This window comes from Sparus aurata, chromosome 11, assembly GCF_900880675.1.
Source record: "Sparus aurata chromosome 11, fSpaAur1.1, whole genome shotgun sequence".
NCBI lineage: Eukaryota > Metazoa > Chordata > Actinopteri > Spariformes > Sparidae > Sparus > Sparus aurata.
Window position 1 is genome coordinate 11,515,183 of NC_044197.1, and position 25,271 is coordinate 11,540,453.

Here is a 25,271-nt window from a genome sequence, read left to right on the forward strand (position 1 = left end):
TTCACTACAGCCTAAAATATACTCAGGCAGCGTAACCACAGCCGGCCGGGCTTTACCCACAGGGCTCTCGCTATGAGCGGACACTATAATAAATCTGACATTATCAGATCCCGGTCATTCAGCAGACACAGCCTAAGTGCTTTTAGATGTGTCAGAGGACATGACAGACTTTCACTGCCCTACTGATGACTTCCCATTTATCCTGTGTAAAGTTAGTTAACAGCTCCCTGCAGAGCTTTAATAATGGTTTTGTTTATATACGGCGTTTCTCACCGGTGGACTGTGTGTTCCTGAGGCCTCACGAGCGCACCGAATGTATTTCGTATTTGCGATATAAAACCTTTGTCGTCTACCTCTTCCCCTTCTTTACCGCCGCGCTGATGAGATATTACCAACTCTTAGCACCTTCCTCGTCTGCAGAGGTATGGATCATGTCAAGCCTATACCACAAATGTTAGAACATGTGATACAAAACAACGCCAAGACTGCCTGTCAAACCTTGACAGATCCACTAGTGGTCAAAGCTCCAGACATACCTTTAAGCCCGTCGACTGTTAGGATGGGAAAAAAGACCGGGACGGAGAAATTGGGGAGAGAGAAAAGCAGCTAAACCAGGAGAGATGGGAGAGAAAATGAAGAAGTGAGTTGGACAGCATCCTCTGCCCTTTCCCAATCTTGAAAGAGGGGCACTGGAGAGAAGTCTTTCAGGAATATATTAATAACACCGCAGTAAAAGCACACCCATGAGGCGAGTGGGTACAAGCAGAACCCATCAAATTAATCTGAGATAAATTTGCAAGTCATCATCATAATTTAAAAATGTTTTAAAGACTGAATAAAAGATCAAAGAATGAAAAACGAACTGGTCCGATGACAAAGATGTACGGTGAGAGGGAGAAAAACGAGAAAGTGGGGGAAAGAAAAAAAAAAAAAACGGGGAGAGAGTTTGCATACGGCAGACGTATTCTGATAGACAAAGAAGAGGCCTTGTGAGGCCAGACGGGCAGACAGACACATAGAGGCTGGCGAGTGGAAAAATAGGGAAGGAAGGCAGCCGGGCCAAACTCTGTGCTGCATGTCATACAGATTGATAGATTCATAAATAATGAAGCGAGAAAAACAGGTGAAATAAACTCCGTAAATAAATGTGCCGTCTCGTCCTCTGGCCCGGCACCTAATGGATTGTGCCTGCGCACATCTTTTGCCTCAGTGTATATTATGCATGTGTGTTCCTGTGCATGTAACACTCATTTAAGCGGTGTGGCGGCCCACGCTGCCACGGTAATCATCTGCCCGGGCCCCCATTACTGATGTTGTGGGATGATGACGATGATGATGAAGATGACGGTGATGCGTGACAGCTTTATCCTACTTCACAGACTCACACTCACAGACACACGTGCGTTCCTTATGTCTGTCCGTCAGCGAGCATCTTCCACCCGCTCGTATTCACGCGCCACCCTCACAAGTAACCATTAAAATATAGTGCAGCCAGATTTAGTGTCTAAAACAACAGCAAAGAGGTGGAGCTACATTTCATCTTAAAAGGAGCTTGGAGGCGAGCACACCAGGAAAAATTCTAGGTTAAACATCAACACCAATGTGCAGCCTCAGACTGAGCTTCATCACCTGTAGCAGCTGTGCTCAGACGCTTACTTCTCAGCTTGTAATTCAAGTGAGTCTCTCACTACCTTATTAGAGCTCGCTAAATCAGAAAATTAAGCAACCGTTTCCTCATATTTCAAACACGTTTTACTTAGTTCCATTTCTGTCTCTTTTTTCTTTTCCTTTTTTTTTTTTTTTAAACTGAAACGAAAAAGAAATGGCACGAAAAGCTTTCTCGTGATTCATAATTATCAGTGGGTGGATATCAATCTGCTGTGGGCTTAGGTACGACCCATCTGCGCAGCGGACACAGAAGCGAGTTTAAAAACTTGCACATTTTGCATCTGAATCCGAATCAGTTAGCGCGATCACAGGCTCCTCCTGGTCGGCGGCCAGCGCAGCCGATCATGATACGCCGGCGAAAGTGTGACAGAAGATTTGCCCAACAAACGTGCTCATCTCAGAACAAGGCATTCGCCGATAGAAGAGCTATACGGTCAACAAAACGCGGCGTGTTCCTACAGCTCCTTTCGAATGTGTCACTCAAACTACAACAATTGTGGGGAAAATATAGGCACGGCTTTTGTGGCGGTGTTGTCGAGTGAGACAGCTGACAAAACATTCTATTCAAAGCTCGCACTTAGACAAACTGAGTTAAGGAAATAATTCCATCTAAATCCATCAAATCTGAAGCCTGATAGAACTTGATTGTGTGATTTTTCTTTGCCAGTGCTGCACTGTTCATGCTTTTGGTATCTGTGCACCAAATAAACTCGAAAAAAAGATGCAGGCAGCGTGCACTCTGTTACATAACGCTGTGTGTGTGTGTGTGTGTGTTGTTCACTGTGCGCTAAGACAGCTATTGTCTATCATTGTACAGACAAGCAGTATAATGAATTACGCCAGCAAAAAAACGGTGTGAATAAAGTATGTGTACCTATTATACTATGGTATATAGAAGTAGAGTTACCACAGTGATTTGGTGAGTAAATACACATACTTTTAGCACATACAGAAAAAAAAAACACGGAGGCCCAGAAATGAGTTGCACTGCCTTGGCTCCGTGCTGCGTCGAGAGAATTGCTGGAAGAGGTTTATTGGCCCCATCAATATTATATATTAATATATTGACAAAGCAGAGCAAACAATGGACTCAGATTCCATATGAAAAACACGGATTATCCAGGGGATGTGCAGGGCTCAGAGATTCATGATTGCTTTGGTTCTTGAGCCTTCTGTTCATTTTGATTCTCCTGCCCGCTTTTCTCCCCTTTTTTTCTTCTTCTTCTTGCTTTCAACCGGTCAATATTTTTCTATAATGTGAAATTATGAGAAGCAGCGTGTGCTCGGCTAGCGAAGCAGCACACCGTCAACCCTCGTGATTTCCTCCGCGACACCTTTGGACTTCCATCATGGGATTCAACAAAAGGGAGGGCCAAAGCTGTGCGGCTTTTGTTCTCCTTTTTTTTTTTTCTCTCCCTGTTTCATATAGCACAGGTTCAAACTCAGTCAGCGAGGTCCTCCATCAGTACCTCCCACTCTCCATTTCCCCCTCTCTATTACACTCTGTCTCACTCCTTCCATCTCATTTCTTAATCTTCACAACTCAGTGATTCAAATACATTTCCTGTTACTTCTCATCCTGTTTCGCAGTCTTCTCCCTGACCCATGCCTATTCCTTCCCCTCTCTCTCTCATCTACATATCTTCCTCTTTTTCTCCCTCTTTTCCATTTTCGCTTCTCCTACCTCCGAGATGATTTCACAGGAACGCCTCCTGTCTAAGACCTCGCAGAAAGCGCATTAAAGGATGCGCACCTGCTCGCCCCGGCAGAGCGGCGTGTCTCTAAACTGCATCCTTTCAAAACGTGCAACACGTACGTCAGTGTGCCGCGGCTCAGAGGGCCCGGGGGCTGACAAGAGTGAAAGACCATGCAGTCTCACTTTTCCCTCACGCATAGTCACTCACACAAGCACATATACACACATCAATGCAAATCTCTGCACAGTGCCAGCAAACTCTGCAAACAACAACACCACCCAGTGATGTGTGCGTCCCTACAAGCCCTTCACGGTTATCGGATACAGCCCCCGCTATGGTTTTGGGGCTTTGGTGGGAGTGATGGGGTAGAGGGGAATTTAGTGTTTCACCTAAATGAGAGCTTGCTGCCTGGAAGACATCCAGTATACTGTTTTACTCTGAATTATTAAAAGCTGCCTCTTATTGCAGCTGGGACTGAAATAGTTTAGAGGCCACAGACTATAGCTGTTGGCACTAAACTATATAATTCATATTCCCGGCTATTCTGCAGCCATCCAGCGTATTGTTATTTTTTCTATATGAGCCGCTCTAAGGCTGCCGCAGTGGACAAAACACAACCACTTAAATGAAGTGTCAGGTAAAATCTAAGTTTGAGGAAAAAAATGAAAGACAAAGAGCCGCTTCGACACACACAGGGATCCCAACGTGGAGGGACGTCGAATGTGTCGACGCGCTTGATCTTGCCGGTGCTAGCTCAGCTATATCCAGTGTCATGGTATTCTGCGGGGCACACAACAGAAGCCCTCACCGCAAGCAATCGCCCTGACACCGGCTCCCTGAGCGAGCTCTGCTGACAGCCCTCCTCTGCAATGCAAATACCGACTTCCACATGAGCAGGCCCATCACTGGCACTCCCCATATACTTGCATTCCGTGTCATTACCCCCAGGGACCCTCACACACACACACACACACACACACACACACACACACACACACACACACACACGCTGTCCCTATGCCTCATGCTGCTACCCTTATCTAGGATGAGAAGGGGGCCGGGGCTTAAAACAAATCGGTTAGGCTGGCTCACGCGTTGGAAGCCATGAAGGAGCGCTGCCACGGGCTGTTTCCACTCGTGCTTCCTGTCACTCACACCCCTCTCCTTGCCCTCCAGCCATGTGTACTGTATTTCATTAGTTCTGATTTTTGCTGACAAATGCTTGCTGTCGTGCTGTGCAGCCCCCTTACCCTCTCTGTGGACACTACACCAAAGCAGATCTGCCTTACAAATGAGCTCCCCCTGGTTCCACCACACAAGTGTGCCATTCCAATCGAGCACGGCCACACAGAGCACATGCTGTGTGTCTATGGACGGCAAACACACACACACACACGAACGGGGGGGGGAATGTCTGTTTTAACTCTGAAGGTATGACTCCGAGCTGTCAACATGACCCCGTGTCCCCTTCCTCCTCCCCTCTCCCTTTTCTCAATATTTCAGCTATTCTGTCACTTCACCCCCCTCTAATCTCTCACACACACTCTCCACTCATCCCCCTCTCTTTCCCACAGGCGCAGGGTCCAGCCAGCGAGATGTCAGCTCCGATTAGCCACGTCGGGTGATGCGTTTTAAGTGTGTCCTTCATTATTGAGTGAACCGACATGTTCTCGGCTAAACTTGCCTGTGCCCAATGGTGGAAGGGATACTTAGATCTTTTACTGAAGTTAAAACTGGTTATAGTGTAGAACTGCTCTGAAACAAGTCAAAGTCCTGCACTCAAAATTTGACGTGAGAACCAGCATGAAAAGAGTAACAAAAGTTCTTCCTCTGCATGAGGAGTACCTTTACTGCTTTAATGTCCATTAAAGAATCATTTATATCATACGATTGGATTTTAATTATTGATACATTTATGTGTTCATAGTTTAACCTATAATGACATATAATATATATTTATTCATAACACGTTGAATTAATCATTTGCATCTCTACAGTAACCAGTAACTAGATCATGCTTCCCTCTGCGATGTAAAAGAATAGAGTAAAAAAAAATGTAAAAAAATGGAAATACTCAAGTGAAGTAGTAGTACAAGTATCTTAACTTGATTAAATGTGCTTAATCACTTTGCACCATCGCCTGTGCCTCCTAAACTATGGCCTTATCTGTTTGGATATCGAGTTTATGTAAGCTAATCTTTCCCCTCCCTTGTTCAACATGCACACAAGGACACACTCTCGACCAAACACGTACGCACACACCGCTATTCAGGGCCGTAGTTTATCATCCGTGTGCGAACCCCTCCACTCACTCCCACTCTTCCTCTTTGTGTCTGCGGGCAGTGGCACACCTGTACAAGCCTGTACAGGGACCCAACAGATGGATTGTCAGTCAGTATCTGGGCCTCGCCTCTCCTGCACGGGTCTGCGCAGCCATGCCCGCCGGCCTGGAATTAAACCAGACTCATCTGGTTCTGCCCCGCTGGTACAGGTGATGCTTCACAGTGCTGATCTGTACTGCACGGCATCAAAATGAGCCGGACCAGCACATGTTAGTCTGGTGTACAGGCAGTGATATTCAAACGTCCAAAAACAAAACCTACACACAAACACACACACACACACACACACACACAGTTTCCCCCATTACACAGCTCTATAACCCAGATCACAGCTGTGTCACATGATTGAATCTCACAGACAGGCGGGCGAGCAGTCTCCAGCCACAACCAGAAATAGGTTAAACAGACTAAAAATATCAAAAACATTAATAATTCAGCTTTTTCGCTAACCTGTACTGTTCTAAAAAAAAAAATAGCACACTTCTCCCTGTGAAGTGGCTTAATGGGCAGGGTGCACACTGGATTATTTTGGTATTTCAAGCGACGTCTCGCCCGAGAGCCGGTTAGCGAGATGTAACATGAGCAGCGGGAGGGGGAGCAGCATTGTAATGTCATCAGTGGTAATGTCAGAGACGGGGTCAAAACACGGTCATCTGTGACTCAAAGCCAGTTTCTGAACTTTTGAAATTCGGGGGGCAGGTGATTTGCTCCACATATGATGACAACGGCTTTTATAGACTGCAATCTTTGACTGTAATGAATGACAATGCAATTATTTTTTGTTCCATCTCACTACCAGTATGTCTGGTATATTTATATATACATATATATATATTACTGTTATGCATTATTTTCACACAAATAAGCATTTCAATGTAACAGATACTCGATTGTTACAGTCCTGCACCAACATTCATTATAGTGGGAGACCATTGCATTTATATCCGGCCTAAAATGAACTGGAATTTCATGATGAAACACATTTTCAGTGTTTCAGTGGGTGTTGTTTATTCTCTGAAGGCAGGTGCACAGTGCACATCCCGCTCTTTTCTTCCACATATCCTCCAAAGCCAATTCCCCCGGGGAGAAGAAGGCTTCTCTAAATATGTGGCTAATCTACCACACGAAGAAAAAAAAAACGAGCCGAACAAAGGAGACGTGTCTGTGTGTGTGTGTGTGTGTGTGTGTGTGTGTGTGTGTCTGTGTGTGTGTGTCTGTGTGTCTGTGTGTTAAAGGGGTACCAGAGGAGCAACAGCGAGACAGAAGGTGGAAAACAAGCATCACTGTGATGGCTCCAACAGTTACCCTGTGTATTTTAGTCTATTTCTAGAACCCCCCCCCCCCCCCCGCTTCAGGGGTGTGTATATTCAGGTGTGTGTGAGGAAGGAGAGAGAGAGCATGAGTGCATGTTGTAAGGGTGTTGGGATTTATTTCCCTTAGGAGCACTCTGCTACAGCAGCTCTTTACTGTGCGTACATTACACCGATATGCCATTACAGCAGACACACAAACACTTACACAAACACACACACTCGAAGAAAACTAGTTTTGTTTTGCTTACATTCTGCTACTGGCACTGTGGTGATGTTGCCCCGTGTCAGAGTGCCATAGCGCGACTTATAATAAGTATGCACCTCAGTAATAAACATGCGCAGGTACACCCCGGTCCTCTGGACTTTTTTATACCGCCACCTGCTCCTCCTACTTATCAGTGTGATTGGACTTTTTTAATAAGTTCAAAGAGAGGCCAGGTCACAGGCAAAAAAAAAACATTAGAATACCGGTATCTCCAAAACAGACATCGGGGGCAGACCCCTGTAGCCTCTGAGATCAGCTGCAGCCGTTCAGCTTATTGTAGCGCTGAGATCAGCTCATTTCTGTAAGAGCAAACGCTCAAAATGATGGTGTTGGAATGTTTTAACGGATGCCTAGGTCCTTATGGATGTGTTTGCTAATTTCAGAAGCACAGAGAGCTTACAGACAAGTCCATGTGTGATAAAAAAAAAAAAACTGAAAAAACTAAGTACGCTGTGCAGTAGTGTTATTTCACTTTAAACTCCAATGATACATTCGCACCACATATCTGTGTATAATTCATAAAGGAGAAAAAGATGTTTTAAAGAAGAAAAGACCTTGACCATGCCTTTTTCAACTTCCCCCTCCACTATAAACTTCTTCCTGAAAACACACACACACATGCACAGAGAACACACACACAGACACACACACACACACACTCCTGTTATCCAAAGGCTAAATTCTAATGAGTCCCCACTCCCTGGCTACAAGGCCTCCAATCCTGCCAGCACCGATTGCCTTCATGCTGACCAGTCCGCTCCACTCACGCCCCAACCCCCCCCTGCCCACTCAACGCAGGCACATACAGTACACACACACACACACACACAATCGCACAATACACCGTGCTCATACTCTGCCAACCTTCACAGAGTGTGGCACTGAATTATTCAGCCTTTGTGGCAGCTAAGCCGGCCCAGCTTTGCTCTAGTTGATGAACAGGTGGATAGCATGCACGCAAAACTATGGGTGTATATGTTAGGTTTGTGTGCATGCGTGTGCGTGCAAAAACCCAAACGGAAGGCCGGGCGGTTGTGCAGCGTGTCGAGGAACGGCTCCATCGCACGGCAGCCTCATTTCCAGAGCGCAAGGTCGGCCGCTCTCCGCAGCACAGCCCTGCCTCTGCTCCTCGCTTCTCACACGTCCTATTATGGCCGAGATGAGCACCGGCAAATTCGAAACCAGTAACACAAACAAACACATTAATTCACGCAAAGCACACGGAAACATGAAAAGGACCCACGTGCACGCACACAGAGGACTAACGGCGCAGGTACTTGCGCAGCAGAGGGCACGGCGCGAGAGCGAGGGAGGCAGAAATGGAGACGGAGGGAGACGGAGGCAATTGAGAGGGAGGGGATCTACTTAGAGTGTTGACATTGCAGGAGCCCACATGTGTGTGCCGGAGCATAATCTTCTCCCTGCTCTCATTGGGTTTTTTTAATGTGGCTGCTATTTCCATAAACCTGCCTCCTGAATCACTGCCAGCCTCTTACCCCCCCCCCCAGGTCTAGCTCTACTAATAGCAGGAGTAGATGCAAGCAGCTAACACATTTCCATCATTGCCTCTTCGCTGCTGTACGCAACACTGGCATGGGTAGCATGTTTTTTTTTTTGTTTTTTTTCTGTGCTACAGCAAATGGACCTGCTGCAGTGGCTGAGATTATTTCTTGGATCGACTGGATTTGAGGAGCAGCGGTGAGGGAGGACAGAGAGTTTGAGGAGAGAGGGGGAGGAGGTCGAGGGGGATCGAGAGGGGAGAGGGGATAGTGCAGAGGACGCAGGATTTTGTCATGATGCTGAAGCTGGGCGGAGTACGTCTCTTTGCGGACTCTCTTTGCGGAGGGCTGCGACGCTCAGATGCACACACAGCTATAGAAGCAGCCACCGGGCCTCAACTGACAGCCTGTGTTTAGAAACAATGTCATGAGGGGTCATCGGGTGGTCCAGGTCACAAGAGGATGCCTTACATTTCATTCGGTGAGAGGAAAAACACTGATTCCTGTGTTTTAAAATTAACACACGCAAGCAGATTCGCATACACGAAGGCACTGGTATGGTTATGTAATATACAAAGAAAGTGCATCTCCATCAGCGGCAAACAAGCACGAAACAGGACACAAATAATGTATTCAAGCCTCGCTGTCGTGGGCGGTGTGTGATCACGGCAAGCTGCCATGTGCACATGTTTTTCTTCCCACCTTTAAACACTGATATCTGTAACTACATAGGGCTGGCTGCAATGCAAAGCCAGCTTACCACACATGCACAAACACACACGGCTAATGGAGCCAAGCAACACACACCTGGTAAACTGTCAGCGCCTCTCCTATTCGGTGGCCAAACTTATGTCAGGCACTCGTGTCCCCAAGGTTCCTATCACCCTTCACCGCAGGAATCTATATTCCAGTCCAGTACACTTGCATTAGGCCATACTGTTCCTTTCAGCAGCTAATGTGTAACAGGGGGGACATGGATAATAACATCCAAGAACACAAGCACTTCTTTCTCATAATAAGAGGACACCGGGTTGTGTGTGTGAGGCACACAGCGCCTCCATGCTAGCATCTGAGTGTCTGCAGACATACAGCATTTGATAACAGTGTCTCGATAATTAACAATCCTCAGAGTTTTTTATATGCTTACTTCATCAAGCCACATTTTTGATACGATTCAGAGTGAGCATTACTTCCACTCCGTGAATCATGACGTGTTAGCATTCTGTAATCACCTCTCTTATAAAGTGGTTTCGTTTTGGAGGAGTGCACCTGCCCGCGGAGGATTTGCTGAACACACACATGCACACGGGCGAATCGAAGAAGTTGATCCATGCACAAACTAGAAGAGAGGCGGAAGACAAAAGAAACAACATTCCGATTCAGGAGTTCAGTAATACCACGTCGGATGGCACAGTTCACTGCGTTCTCTCGAAACACTAAAACACGAATCGTCTCAGCCTACATTCTCTGCTTGTTTGGCCGCGCAGTCACGACGTAAACATGAGTTGCTCGTCTTCTTTTGCATATCTGAAAAGGGAAGCTGTGGCAATTTATCAATTAGATGTCAAATTCTCTGATTCCCGCTCCTTAAATATGAATAATTTGTGGCTTTGTTCCTCCTCTATACCAGTAAGCTTAATACAGACAAAACAACACATTTTAGAAATGCTAAACAACGTTTTTCACCATCATCTGACATTTTACAGACCAAAGTACTAATCTGTTAATCAAGAAAAAAAACAACAGAATGATGAACAATTAATCGTTACTTTCAGCCGAAGCAGCCACTCTTTTAAAACGCGCTTGCCCTCGCCAGCAGTGACCTGAGGTGATCCGTAGCCGAGCAGGACGGAAACCTCAAGGGTTATAACTTGTATTTAAAGTGCCGTCTCTGTGCAAAGGATCCCGTGCTTTAGTAAAGGACATTACAGCAGACACGAGGTGTTAACCCCGCTGACATCTTGCCCAAAAATTCCAACACTCCATCTGCATGCTGGTGTCAATGTGTGTGCTGCTAGCATGTGTGTGTGTGTGTGTGTGTAGGGGGGGGGGGGGCTTGTTTGTGCTCAGTGTCCACAAAGGGCCCTTCATAAGATTCAGGGTTGCTTGCTAAGGCGGTACAATTTTCATACATGTTTCTACTTCATTTGCAACAAGTAAAGTCCAGCAAGACTTTGGTGGTTCGACGCGGACACGGATTCAAACGCGTTTAGAAAAAAATTACAGATATGGTCGAGCAACCACACCGGTCGGAGCCCCCTGTGAGCAAGCAGCAATGCAGGGGTTACTTGCACACGTTAATCACTCATAACCCATCTCTGGAGGATTCCTAGTTTACATTAATTACACCATAGCCCCTGGCAAACTGCATATCAAGCAGCATTTTGCAAACAAACAACTGGCATATCTACTTACCATCAAGCAGTGAAGCAACAGGGGTCACATCGCAAAAGATTTAGGAGCGGGGAGGCTCAAGAGAGGCAACGGGAGGCAGGCGAATGCACAAATACAGAACACACGCAGCATGGTAATTACACAAAGTCCTGGATGATATATCCTTTTGTATCATAGTAGATTTTTCTGTCATCCTAAGCTACTGTAGCCGTCAGCAGCTTGTGTTGTACCTGTATGGCTGCAGTTTTATTGCGTGCGCTGTGCTTCCACGGACCACTGGTGTTTCTGTGCACGCGAGTGAAGTTGACGGGAACAGCAGAGCAGCCTCATCTGTGAGGCCTGACACCCATCAATGTCTGCCTGTTACATTTCTATGACACGCTCTGTCTCAGGAAGAGCAGGCGGCACAGGAGCGATGGGTGAGACGGGGAGACAGGAGGATGTGGGGTGGACAGGACAGGGTGAGGGGTAGAGGGGAAGTCAGCGGGAGGTCCAAAAGCAGGACTGAAAGGTACACGAAAAGGGCTTTGTTTCTCACAGGTGATACAGTGCAGCTTGAGTGTGTGCGCACTCGACAGGAAGAGCTTTCAGCACTGCGAGAAACTCGACATGCGAGGCTGTGTGTGCTCATCTGTGCATACTCCATGCATCATGGCTGTACAGTCATCAAATGTTTTTCTGGTTTTTTTTTGGTTGCTTTTCCCGTTTACATTAAGTTATGTTGTTTATTGTAATGATGTTAATAGCACTCCATTCAGATGATTGTTAAACCTTTCAGAGCCCAGATGGTTTGGAGCCATGCTCTCCTCTCAGAACAAACAAAGAAAAAAGGAGGGAGGGAGGGCGGTAGGGAGGGAGGAGGCGAGAGAGTCAGAGTCTGTACCCTCATTTAAACATTCAGACACATCAACTATTCAATCCCACAGGTAGGTCAAACTTTTTCAGACGTTCTGCCAAATTGGTGCAGGGGGGGAGACGTTATTAAAGGCTAGGAGGCGTGAGAGAGAAGCTCACCAAAAAGCCGGACCTCTGACAAAAACGGTGAAGAAATCTGAGAATCGTCTTTTTTTTTGGACACACTGCTGAACACAGTTATGACCTCTCATGAGCATGTCCTCTGGCACTATGTGAGAGAACTTCCATCTTATTATTCAAAAGCAGAAGAAAAAAAGGAGGAGAATAACGCCCTCCAGCCTCGTGCTTGGCTAATTTGCAGGAAAAAACGAAACAACTTGTTTTTTTCCAGAAAGCCACCGGGAAAAAAAGGCAGTAGATTGCGTGCAGTTGTATTTGCATGTTTAACTGAAACATGTGCCTTTTGGCTGAGGCTTCCCAGACTCTTTGTCTTCTATCAGAGGGGATGCTGGGGGTGGCGGAGGCGGCAGTGGGTCTCTACTGATGTTTCCGTCTGGTTCGTTCTTGATCCGAGTCACGCTGGCTCTGTGAGGAGCAATTTCTACCCTCCCTTCCCTCCTTCTGTCTCTATCTGACAATCTTTTAACACTTGTCAGAATCCCACACAGATACAGGAAAATCACATCTGTGCACAAGCGTCTCACAACACAAATGCATATATAATTCAGACGAATGCACTAACACCATGAGCACAAATCAACATGTAATAGAATGTTCTGTTTGTTTATTTTTTTAACAAATGAATTATTTCAATATCGTTAATCCAAGCCATGTTTGACATTTCATCTGCTGGTAGCACCTTTGCAGGAATGCAGAGCTTTCGCCCCCTCAAAAACTGTCACCCTTTGCTATCGCTTCAAAAAGTGCGAGGCAGAGTGGGTCTGATCAATGCTGGCAATATCCCCCGGGGAACAGACACATGGAAAAGTTGAAACCAGGCCTTCAAAAGGCTGAGCTATTGATTGAATTGCTTTCCAAAGTGTTTTTCATCTCTGGGACTATACAAGGAGAATGCCGGCTGGTGTGCAGCCGGGTGCAGATGGCACGGCCGACCGCCATAGAGAGAAAAAGGGAGAGACTGGGAAGAGGAGGGAAGAGACAGACAGACAGATAGAGACAGAGAGAGAGATAGAGAGAGACAGAGAGAGAGGGAGACTTACCCCTGGCAGTGTTTTCTGTTCATGGAGGGCGTTCTGGGCTTTGATGGCCGACTCTCTGGCGCAGTAGGTGAGGAACGCACAACCTGTAACGGAGGAAGACGACATAGAAACTTCATTAGAATCCAAACATACCTTGACATCAGATTTTAAAATGACTAAAAGAAATGGCAACTAAGAATATGAGGTCACAGATGAAAATGAATTACGAAGCATTTGGACAATTTGGAAAAAGCAAGATGCTTGTCTTGTTTTGGTATCATGATTGCTTAGGTCCAGATAATGAAGCTATTAATAAAAGGAAGAAGCCAAGAGGGTCTCATGGGTTAGTGAAAATGTCTGAGAATGACTAGAGCAAGTTAATGACAACAGGAAACCTTGCGATAAAAACAAAAAACAAAACCACGACAAAAAAAAAAAGTAGAATATGAGCAGAGGATGCTTTGGATGAGTCACCAGGCCCATCCAGCCTCCCTCATCCCCGGTGCCGTGTCCTGTCAAGAGCTCCTAGCAGCCTGACCGGCGTCCCCAACCCTGAATAGTTGTGACAGCGGCGGAGACAAAAGAAAACGGGACGGCAGGAGAGTACTGGGAGGTTGGAGAGCGGAGAAGAAGGCAGGAGATCAGCGTAGGAACGGAGGAAGGAAATACTGGTGGAAAAGAGGGGAGGATGGGAGGTAGTGTTAAACCTCTCCGGGGTGAAACTGCAAGACTCCGCGTGTGCTGCCATGCGTGCGCGCACACACACACACACACACACACACACACACACAACACAGCCGCCGAGCTCGAATGTTAAGCGCGCACGTACACACAACATCTGTCAAAATCACTGAATACATAAAGGGGAGAAGAAAGAAGGCAGGGAGAAGGAGAGATGGCGCGAAACCAGATGGAGTATTGAGGCAATCATTTTCCCCCTGACTGTCTGAATAAATAGATTTGCTTGTGTTCTATTAATGAGGTTCATATGGGTTACTGTGCATCATATTTCTGCCACTCTAAAGACGGTTTATTAGCAGCCACTGCATTTTGGATCTCATTTCAACAGGCAAATGCATTCAGTGGGTGGCGGTGTATTAAGTGTCTTTACACGGACGATATTCCAATCTGTTTTTCCTCTTGCATATGAGGCCGCTTTCACCCGCCATCCATTTTTGTCGTTCGCCTGCGCATGTGTATTTTTTCCCGCCGTTTCAATGACCCTTGCACTTTGGCTGTGTCTCCACTGTAACCTCTGCAGGACTGCATCAAACAGCGGGGTTAAAAAAGGCCATGTCAGTCATTGATTAATTGATTGACATGTAACCTACTCTAAGCCTGAAGTGTCTGCACGTGTGCGACTTTGCACATTTTTTTTTATATACAGCGAGCGTTTGATCACTCTCGACCAAATCAGATCCAGCTCTGTCCTCTCCATTTCGCACAGCTCCTCCTTTGGTTCAGGACAGTTACTCGGCACGGCGCCATGCTTTTCAGCGTGAGAAAGACAGATAGTGATGGAGTCGGTCCAGGGTCGTGACCTCTGAGGTGGCCGACTGTAGCACTGGTGTCACGGCGCAGCCCTCCCCACAGCCTCCCTTGTCCCAGCCCCCCTAACCTAATGATTTCCGATGGCCACCAAGCAAATCACTCAATCACTCACACTGCTGTCTAAATCCTCTTTCTCTCTTCTGTGTCAGCTTGTGAAAAAAAAAAAGCCTGCAGAGATGTCATTGTTGTTTTTTCGGTTTGTTTGTTTGTTTGTTTCACAAATGGCGGAGGCTAATCGGAGGGAATGGCTCCATTTTGCTGCTTGTTTTTCTCTCTCTCCCGCTCTCTCTGGGCTTGTTGTTGTTGGTTTACTTGACAAATGCCGGCCCCATCTCTGAATAAGAAACAAGTCTTTTGCATTACAATCACAAAGGCGATTTATTTGTTAATGTGTAATGCATAGGGCATTGAGAATAAATTAATAACAACCACGACGCTGGCAAACAAAAGAGAAACATGAACTCCATTTAAATGTGATTCTGTGCTCTTTAATGTATGGCTTAATAAGAATTTGCAGGCCACAGGCGAAAGAGCTTTAACAACTTCATAATTGGAATCCAAACACGTACAAATTGCCAGTGCTGCATTGCATACCAAGTGCAGAAGTGTGAGGGGGGGGAGCATGATGAAATTGTTTGAAACACAACAAAAAGCCACTGTAATCGGAGCCTGCTGACACAGCAATGGGGGAAGCCTTCCCGTTGTGAGAAGATGATCCTCTGCATCATCTGATAGAAACCTAAAACAGCCTTATCTCGCACATTGATTTCAGCTCCAAAGAGAAAAAAACATTTCTCCACTCCTCCCTGCTCCCTTTACCTCCTCTCTCTCTCTCTCTGTCTCTCTTTCTCCCTCTCCTCGTCTCCCGACTTCTTTCGCTCCGTCAGTGCCAACTCGGCTCCTCTCGTCTCCTACTTCTTAATGCTATATTTTTAAGCGTGTGCGCGCTTGTGTGTGTACTGGGAAATGGGGCTGAGTCTCTCCATCTCCACTGTGTTGAATTGGCATGTAATTAAAGAGTCTTACATGGAAGAGAGAGAGAGCGAGTGGGCGACAGATAGAGAACGAGAGAGAGAGAGAAGGCGGTGGGAGATACTGTATTGCTGTGGCGACTGCAGCCATTTACATTCACCGAGGCTCAGGCTCTCCGCTCCCAAAAATGTATGTATCTGTCATGACAGCTCAGTAGGATGCTAATTGTATTGTTAAGGTTACGGGTCCTGGTGAGAACATCCATGTCTACACATACACATCTGATTCTGGTACTTTCTTACCGTGTCCGAGCACTTACATCAAGCATACTTATTCGATCAACACACCGACTGTGTCCCTAATCTCTTAGTACGTGTCATTTGGTTTTCAGCACACAACAAGTCAATAACAGGAAATGACCCTGAACTTGTATCAGCACAAGGTATCACTTGAAAATACATTTCAATGCAGCTGAGAGCAGCTCCTCGAGTTACCTTTGTGCAATGCATTATGGGACAATAATGTCCAAGTCCATAATGCCACATTTTGTCGTCCGCATGATCAAAACCTGCTTCAAATTGCAGTGAAGTATCGAATTGGGACGCAGCTTTTGTCGACCCAGATACATGTGAACAGTTGACCTTTACAAACCTACATGTATAAAGTCACATATACGTGCACACAGATACATGGGTGAACATACTGCACTTATTACATGAGTTAAACAATGCAAATCTACAGTTTTGATATTTCGTCCTCAAAGCTGATCATTTCTTTTTCATCCTTCAATTCCACAGATCATCCAGTGTGTGAATTTGTATGAAACGAGAAGATTGGAGGGGCAAAATTTGAATTAACCACCACATGTTGGGGTGAACTGTTCTGTTTAACCCAATGGTGAAAAAAAATAAATAAATCTGACCGTGCGGCTCAATACATCAACAGTATCAGTCAAACTCAACGAGGCGTCTTGCATTAATTAAAGCAAGAACTCACTGTCATTCATAAATTATCTTGTGCCACTATAAGGAATATACTGTAGGCACAAAATCAATTCACCAATCAATACAATAACCGTTAACATAATTTAGTATCCCGAGAAAGACTACAATCTACTAAGTTATCTTTCAACTCAAAGATACACTCACTCACTCATAAGTTAGCTGCACTGGTCGCCAGCAGCAAAACCTAACTTTACCAGCCCTCTCATAAATTAGCTTATGTCACTTTTATCATTTCATGTTTGTGGCGGACAATAAATCATTTATCGGTGTAATGCCAGTAATGTCAATCACCAGCTTCAACAAGCCTTCACTAGACATATTTTGGTGATCCTCATCAGCAAACAGCTTTCTCCTACCAACAATGTAGGGTTCTTACTTTACATATCTGGCAAATATGTAAAGTAACATATTGACATATTTTTGCTTTTTCTAGCTCTTTTTCACCAGTGACACTGTTTTATTATGTAGCTATCGCAGCTAGCTGGCAAAGCAACTTCACCACCGTCTGCTGTGATGTTGCCACCTAGCACCGCACTGAGGGGTGCAACGCACTCGCATTCATAAATGACAATGGCGGCCCCAATGCTGAATACATTATTAAATTAGTCCATTAACTTTCCATCCCCCTTAAGGGAAATAAATGCAGCGTAGTGTATTGATCAGTAACTTTACTGTGTTGCTTTCATTTGCCAGCTCATAACACTATTCCCTTAACAAAGTGCTGTTTCTCAAAGACAGTAACCTTTGTGAAATGTGAAAGTCATTCATTTCATAAAATGATCATTAAATTGAAAGCACCACGAGCTCCATGGGCCTCTGACTTTAAACAATGGCCCTTTCATTTGTTTGCTGGCATTGTTAATATCCATAGACCTGTATGTTATGCTTATTGGCAGCAATCCGGCAAAGTTTTACCCAACAACCTTAGCACCTAATGATATTCAGCTATACATGCTAGCAGGACCATAAAGAAATCAAAAATATATAGAGCCTGTGACCGTAGCAACAGGCAGCAATCTGTGGTGTCAACCGCAAGAGCTCAATAAACGTCCTACTTCTACATTCAGCTGCAGAATCGTCAAATATGAATGCAATTCCTTGTAGGCTAGCTTAAGCCACAACCTCTCTTTCCACTCCGCCTTTCATACCCACTTTGCTCCCTTTTCTCCATCTCCTCGCCCCAGAGGAGCCAAACTGCCCCAGTGTTATGAAAAAGTGTGAACTTGCTCTCAGTGTGGCTTTTCCATGGCCAGAAAGTGTGAAGGTAGCAGAAAAACGAGCCAGTGCTGGCACCAACCTCGCCTGCACCCTCACACATCATTTGCACTCTTTGGAAAATGCTATCACTGTGGGTAGATTACTTGCTTACTTCATTTACTGCCATGTGGGGCTCCGAGGGGGGACTGATAGCCTTTCAGAGGGGTCGGAAGCTGAAACACACATCATCAGCACTGATACAATGTGATTATGACCTGAATCATCGGCAGTTGGGGAGGCAGGAGGCTCGGTGGCGCAGATTGACCGTGAGGGGGGTAATCAGTCTGGTCTCGGAGAAGCTTTTAACTCATATAATCACTCCCTCACCTTTGGAAAAAAAAAAAAAAAAGAAAGATCCTCGATCTGTTCACACACTGCAACAATCACAGCAATGTTCTGGGGGGGGGGAGGAGGACAGGTTGAGGGAGGACAGACGGAGAGGTATAATAAAGAAGAGCCGGAGCATGGAGTTGTGAGGGACTCTCCAAAATGCTCTCACTCATTGTTCTGACAACAATATTTTCTCTGCCCGGGCCTAATGGGCTTGTAATGAGCACTGTAATATAAGCAGTAGCCTAGCGTAACCTGTAAACCTTAATTAAGTCAGACAGCCACCTTAAAGGCAGCCAGCGACTGTGCTCAGTCACCATCTCATGATCCTGAAGCCGACTACACTCTTCCATCACTCCTTCATCAATCATTCCATCCCTTCATCTCCGCTACATCCAAGCTCCAAATCCTCCTTCATTTCTCCTTTCACTACTCCTCCCATCATCCCCTCACCTTGAGCAATGGCCGGGGGGATGAACGTCGCAGAGCACAGAGGAGCATCGGTGTCCATCATGAGGGCAAGAAATAGTCCCTCCCTAGTATCCTCTCTGACCCCTGAGCAGGAGACCTCAGCCATTGATTTGTTGCTACCCGCTCATTCAGACTACACTAGTCTGCAAGCAGCAGTCAAACAGATCCATAGGCGGCGGATCCCGAGGGGCCGGCCGACCGCGCGCAGGTGTGAATGCTACACAACGTTTACATGCACGTGTTATGTTGTGGCACGCATTGCCTAATGAGTGTGACGAATGCAATGAATTCTTCATGAAAGGCTCCGCAAGAAAGCCGTTCTAACAATGAAGAGAGAGACTTCAACACCCTCGCTCTTGCACAATTGTGTGGCTCTGAGGTTAAACAGTTCTCTCAGGGCAGAAGTGGTTCTTCATATATAATCCAACTGTAGAGGATTTCTCTCCAGGGCTGACATATGTACTTACGGCTCTATACTGTAGGCGTAGCGCCGTTGGAAAGGCTGGAAACAGTGATACAGTTCCAACCGGTTCCTGATAAAGTTGCTGAGATAATTCTGCTTGGCAGAAGGTGCACTTTCCCACAGGTGACGTGATAGATTCAGCTGGCCGCCCCATTCCCCAAGTCAGCCAGAAATCTTTCAATATGTGGCTCAGGATAACACTTAGGATACAGCCCTTTGGCATCTACAGTAGCCTTTAAAGTACGCTTTGACTTTTGTAGACTATCTGCGCACTCCATCCCTCTTCTGCTATTAAAGCCAGGGCCCGATCTATAAATACATCTAGTGGCCTGCATCCCTGATGAGCAAGCTAATTGTCACTGTTAATGGATGGAGTTTCACAGAGCTGTAAATAATGTGTAGGTTCACACTTTCTGCCTCCCGTCGTGCTACTTCTGGGAGGGCAACACGGGTTTACCTGCCAAGTCCCGTCTCTCCAGCCCTGTCGCGCCTCCCTCCCTCCCTCCCTCCCTCCCTCTCTCCTCCCAGCCACGTCTGCTGCTCTGGCCAGGGGATTTACAGGGAAATCAATAAAAGTTTCTCCGAGCCCCCCTCCCCACAAGTCAAAGTCAGAAAACTGAATCTCCTCCTTTTCATGTACAACCTCTTGGAAAAACAAACCAGGCAAAAGGAAGTAATAAAATCACTTCCACTTGGCTCAGGCACATTGCCTTCTGCTGTGTATGGCACAACAACGGCGCGCTACGCTTCCACTAATGCAAAGTCTTCATTTAACATACCTAATAGACATGTTTCATGCGATATTCCCCAACAATGTGTGTCCTCGTTCCAAAGGTGAAAAGGCATTTAAACCTTTTAGACAGATCAATTGATCATGGCAAAGCCACAATCACAAGATGACTGGCAGCTGCAAACTGACTGCAGACGGAGAGACGGATCAGGTTTTCAGTCACTTTGATTTCAGATACCTTTAAAGACGGCGCTTCAAAGGGCCCAGAGGTTGCTCGGATGGAGTGACTGAAAGAGGAATGAGGGGGGAAAGACGTGCAAGAAGGAAAAAAAAAAGAAAATCCAATCTGTCTATACCACACGCGCTGAACACAGCCCACCTTGAGCGAAAAACCTTAATTGCACGTAAACAAACTTGTAATGAGAGCTTCTTATGGTTGTTTCTTCTCCATTCGGTGCATGCGCCAATTGGAGCGGAGCATGCTGTATTCCAAACACATATTTTCAATTATGCTATGCACGTCAAAGAAAAAAAAAAAAAAAGAATAAAAATACGACTTTGTGTCCTTGTCCCAGCCTTCTTTCTTTCTTTTTTATTTATTTATCTCTTGTCACCACTGAGCTGCAGAAGGGTAATAATTAACACTAATGGTCTGACTAACAAGCAGGCAACAGCGTGTTAATTGTATTGACGTATATTTCCTGGTAACCGCATTGAGCCCAGCGGATTCCCGAAATACTTTCTTAAAAAAAAATAGTAGGTAGTAGTAGGTAGGTAGGAAGGTAGGTCTATAGATGGATGGATGGATGGATGGATGGATGGATGGATAGATGGATGGATGGATGGAGAGATAGATAGATAGATAGATAGATAGATAGATAGATAGATAGATAGATAGATAGATAGATAGATAGATAGATAGATAGATCAGAGGGATGGCAAGGACAGAAGTCTGACGTGAACCAAAAGAGCAGATGAAACAGATATGAGAACCCATCAGCCATTAATTAATTTGAGTAGTCTTTTTTAATTAAGCCAGATCTACCGTTGAGTAGTGAACCACAGAACGGCTGCCATGTTGGATCTCACATAAAGTCCACGTTCTCCGCTCATGCGACCACATTAACAATTGATCATCAAACAAAAAAAAAGGAAAAACACGAATTCCACCCCTCATCCCGTGTCTCCTGCACTATTTTGGCACACAATTTGCTTGTATCACGGAAAGAAAAAAAAAAAAACTGTGGATGCGATACATCTCCAGTACAAAGCTCCTTGACCAGTTTGTGTCTCTGGCAATAAAGCACAAAGACTGTTAGCTACAGTGTCGGCGCTTCAGCGGGGAAGATAGATGGAAGGAGTGAGGGGAGGGATGGCCGTGTGATGGAGGGGACGGGGGTGTGTGTGGGGAGGGATGGCGGCGGGGGCGGCTGAAAATGAGTGTGGAGGGTGGGTGTGTGTGGGGGGGGGTACATGGCCCTGCATTCGCCCACAGATGCTCCTTCCCTGTCTCCCCCCTCCTCATACTCTCCCCTCCTTTTTGAGCACAGTATGGGAGCAGTCTTTTGGGGGAGGCTGGCAGGCAATCAGTGATGTCATGCCAGCAGTGCAGCAATGGCAGCTTAACCTATTTTCGGAAATACCACAGAATTTCTATTTATAACCGTGCTGAGCAGCATGTATCTTCACACATCCCTCACGGACCTGAGCGTTCGTAGACATTTCTTCCGATCAGAAAATGTGTCCTCATCGCATGTTGGGGACCGGTTAAAATCTTGGTTCTCGACGCTGATAGGCTTGTTTACCATTGTCATAATCACCATTTAGGGAGATAATGTGGAGGATTATTCACGTTGCGAAAAACAACACCTCCTTTTTAGCATCTCTAGTCTGTTATTACCGCTAATATAAGCATTTCATTGTTGTTTGCATCGGTAATTTAGGAATGATAACATCCATAAAAATAGTAAATCACCTCTGAGACCAGTAGCAGAAGTCATAGTATGTGCACCAGCGGCAGCGGTAATATTGGAATATTACTTTGTGAAAGAAGTATATTAGGAAGGAATATTATTAGTATTACTCGTTTTGCCAGAGGGATTTTCTTGTGTTTACAGCTTTCACATGATTATTTCGCGCATCTGTCAAACTTGAGCCTCCTCCTCCTCCTCCTCCTCCTCCACCTCCACCTTCCATCAATCCTGCCCCCCCCCCCCTCCCGGTGTCCAAAGAGCTTCCAACCTGTCGGAGGGGATGCTCTGTGTCCCAAGCAGAGCCATCACTCTTCTCCCGCACGGCCTTGGGATAAAAGCAACTATTTGTTTCTGCATCTCTGACAAACGCTTCGTCTTCTCCCCTCCACTTATCCATCTGTCCACACATCTATGGTTTGCGCCCGTGTGTCCGTCTGTCATTTGCCTTGCGGGCCACCCCTGCACGCGTGTGTCGTTCTCCCTCCCTGTCCTATACGACGGAGTGACGGCGCTAAGTCATGTCTTGTGTTCGCGCGCACTCTCGGGCTGATACATGTACGACATTCGTGCATTGTTCATTCACACAAGCATCAAGGGCTCAACCATTTGGCAATCACAGAGATGTGACAGCTTGACTAATCTGTGATTGTTTTTTTGGCCAAAACATGGGGGTTAGCGAGCCCTCCAAGGGCACAGTACTATAAGGCAAGACAAATAAGTTATTATTTTCCAGGCTTGTACAAGGCTTTATCGCATGAGTTCTCCTGAACCATTCCAAAATGGAGAGGGATTATCACAAAACATTGCATTAAAATCTCCTCTCTCCCCTCTCCCTTGTTATTTCATTTTGCTTCTAAAATGAGTCTGTGCCCAGCCAGGCTCAAACACAACATTAAAGAGCTCATGCTATTCTAACAGAAACCACCAACCCCCTCCTCCCTCCTCTCCTCTCCTCCCTCCTCTCCTCCCTCCCTCCCTCCCTCCCTCCGTCGCTCCCTTCCTTTTTTTCTCTTCTCTGTGCCTTAACAACCACCACCACCCCCCCTCATAAGAGCACACTCTGCTCTGTAGGCAATGGCACTCTCTGCTAAGCTACACATACAAAATAGATAGGCTTCTATCCCTCTATTTAGACTAAGGAAATAGCTGTGTGACCTTTGTGCATGCACGAGAAAGTGGCACACTTCGACTGACTCTGAAAGAGAAATTGGAGCTAAAACACAGCCGAGAATATTTGAGCCCGACATCTTCGAAACAGCCCCAAAAGTGTCCCGATAAATGTAATGAATGCAAAATCATATTTCTAGAATTAATCCAAAATAGAGCGCTTCTTTCGTTCCTTTTTCCTTATATATACTTTTTGTCACATTTCAGGGTTATATTGAGGGCATTATTATATCAAAGTAACAATAATACAATGATAACGTCAAGACATTTGAATAAACAGACTTCAAGCAGCAAACGGCACGACAGAATAACAAATGGGTTTCCCTCCAGGTGGCCAACTGATGAAAGAACCTTTTAAAATTGCTTTAATGCTCCTAACATGCTATTACAATCATGCCTCCGAACACGACAACCTGCGACAAACACCGCAAAACTCCATTTAGTCCAGTCTAATGAAATACACGTGGAGTGTATGGCTTCATAAACGAGTGTCTCAGCGATGAAATTGGTCCGTGTTTTCCCTCGGACCTCACAGTACATCTTCCCATATTCGTCTCCTGCTCCAGGCACCCATTAAGAGCAAACATATTCCTGAAAGGTCATGGAATAACTGCACTTCCAACATAGTGAAAGCATAATATACTGCGAGCCGTAATGAATGTTGCATTCGAGCAGGAAATCAATCCATCTGAAAGGCTCTCTCGGGCAGGGATTAAGGGGAAAGGAAGCGGAGACCGAATAAAAGCCAGGTGAGTTTGGTGTGCGGACAGTGACCTCCAGCAGAGCAGTACGGCCTTGTCGCCATCCGAAATTGGCAATCTCCTTGGAAAACCAACAGAAAAAGAGGGGAAGAGAGAGGGAGGCAAAGCTCCTCATCCTGAAGTCAAGGCCCATAGCGCCTGTCAGTACCAGTTGAGCTGCTGCATCTTTTATGAGGAAAGCCCTGTTGCTTATTACAATATTTACAGACGTTTAAAGATTGCGAGGCGAGTGTTGTTACTGCATTAGCTTGGCTCGGTGGCCTTCGCTCACTAGCCCTGACAGAAGATTTTATCCTTGATTTGTTAAATCGAATCACTGCACAAAACTGCAGGGAGACAGAATTGTTTTTCCTGCGCCTCGGTATTAACATGCTCAGCTGAAACGGAGTCGATTTCTCCTTAACACCTTTATGAAGTTGTTGTATTTCATTAGCAGCCATACAATTTGCATACGGGCAAAAGGCCTATATGCGCCAGGGCCGTGCAGAGACGTTGAGAGTAGCAGGTGCTAAACATTTTTGAAACAAAAAGCTAGCAGGTTAATCAGTTCAAATCAGCGAGCTAGATTTAGCATTAGCATACTTTGAGATTCTTATAAATTATAGGACTAGTTTGCTCGAATATAGAGCACTGCTACATTGCAAATGGTATTATTCCGTCGGTCAAACTAGCAAAAACGCCCGAAAGAACTATTTCATACAGCTTAGTCATGCTATATACCAGAATCACCGTCATAATGTGATGTCAGCTGACTGCCAGGTCATTTAGTCTGCGCTAAATTACGTTAATTGTTACCTTGCTCTTCTTAATGAGGGCCATGGAACGACCTTCACTCAGAAAACAACAACAAAAATAGTGTAAAATAAAGCACACTGCATAAAAAGGGCACTTTGAACATCAGGGCCAAAGGGGGCAGGTGTTCAGGCACCCTCAGCGCTCCCCCACCCCTTCTGCACATGCCTGTACTAAACTTAAACTAGTAAAACTATCATAGCGTGTTGTGTATGTACCATCTATATCACTTCCACAGCTCTGTTTATAGTCTGTAAGTGAGTTTATCCCATCTGTTTCCTCAGGGGAGATGCTGTCCTACAGCAGTGCCGTGATCTTTGACACTCTCCATAAGGCGCACACAATATGGAGACGTGTAGCGGCAGCTCGCACTTCCATTAAAGAGGAGAGAACATCGTCAACAAACCAGAGTTTCATCAGCGCTGCTGCCTTTCAGGTATCACTTTATGATGTAAATGGGTAAAGTGTTGTCTCATATTAATATGCACACGCTGCGTTCCATCCATCTCTGTTTCCCTGCTCTTCTCTGTTTTATTGGGAGGGCAACCCACAGAGGGACGCTATCCAT

At 45.7% G+C, this 25,271-nt stretch overlaps 1 protein-coding gene across 14 annotated transcripts in view; it reads right to left on the reverse strand.

Moving 5' to 3' along the window:
- celf5a (cugbp, Elav-like family member 5a) overlaps positions 1-25,271 on the reverse strand; it is a 192,266-nt gene that overhangs the window by 162,509 nt on the left and 4,486 nt on the right. For all 14 annotated transcript variants that reach the window (XM_030432850.1, XM_030432843.1, XM_030432848.1 and 11 more), the window contains exon 2: positions 13,254-13,336. In XM_030432850.1, the coding sequence (XP_030288710.1) occupies positions 13,254-13,336 (83 nt within the window). The remainder of the gene's footprint in view (positions 1-13,253; positions 13,337-25,271) is intronic.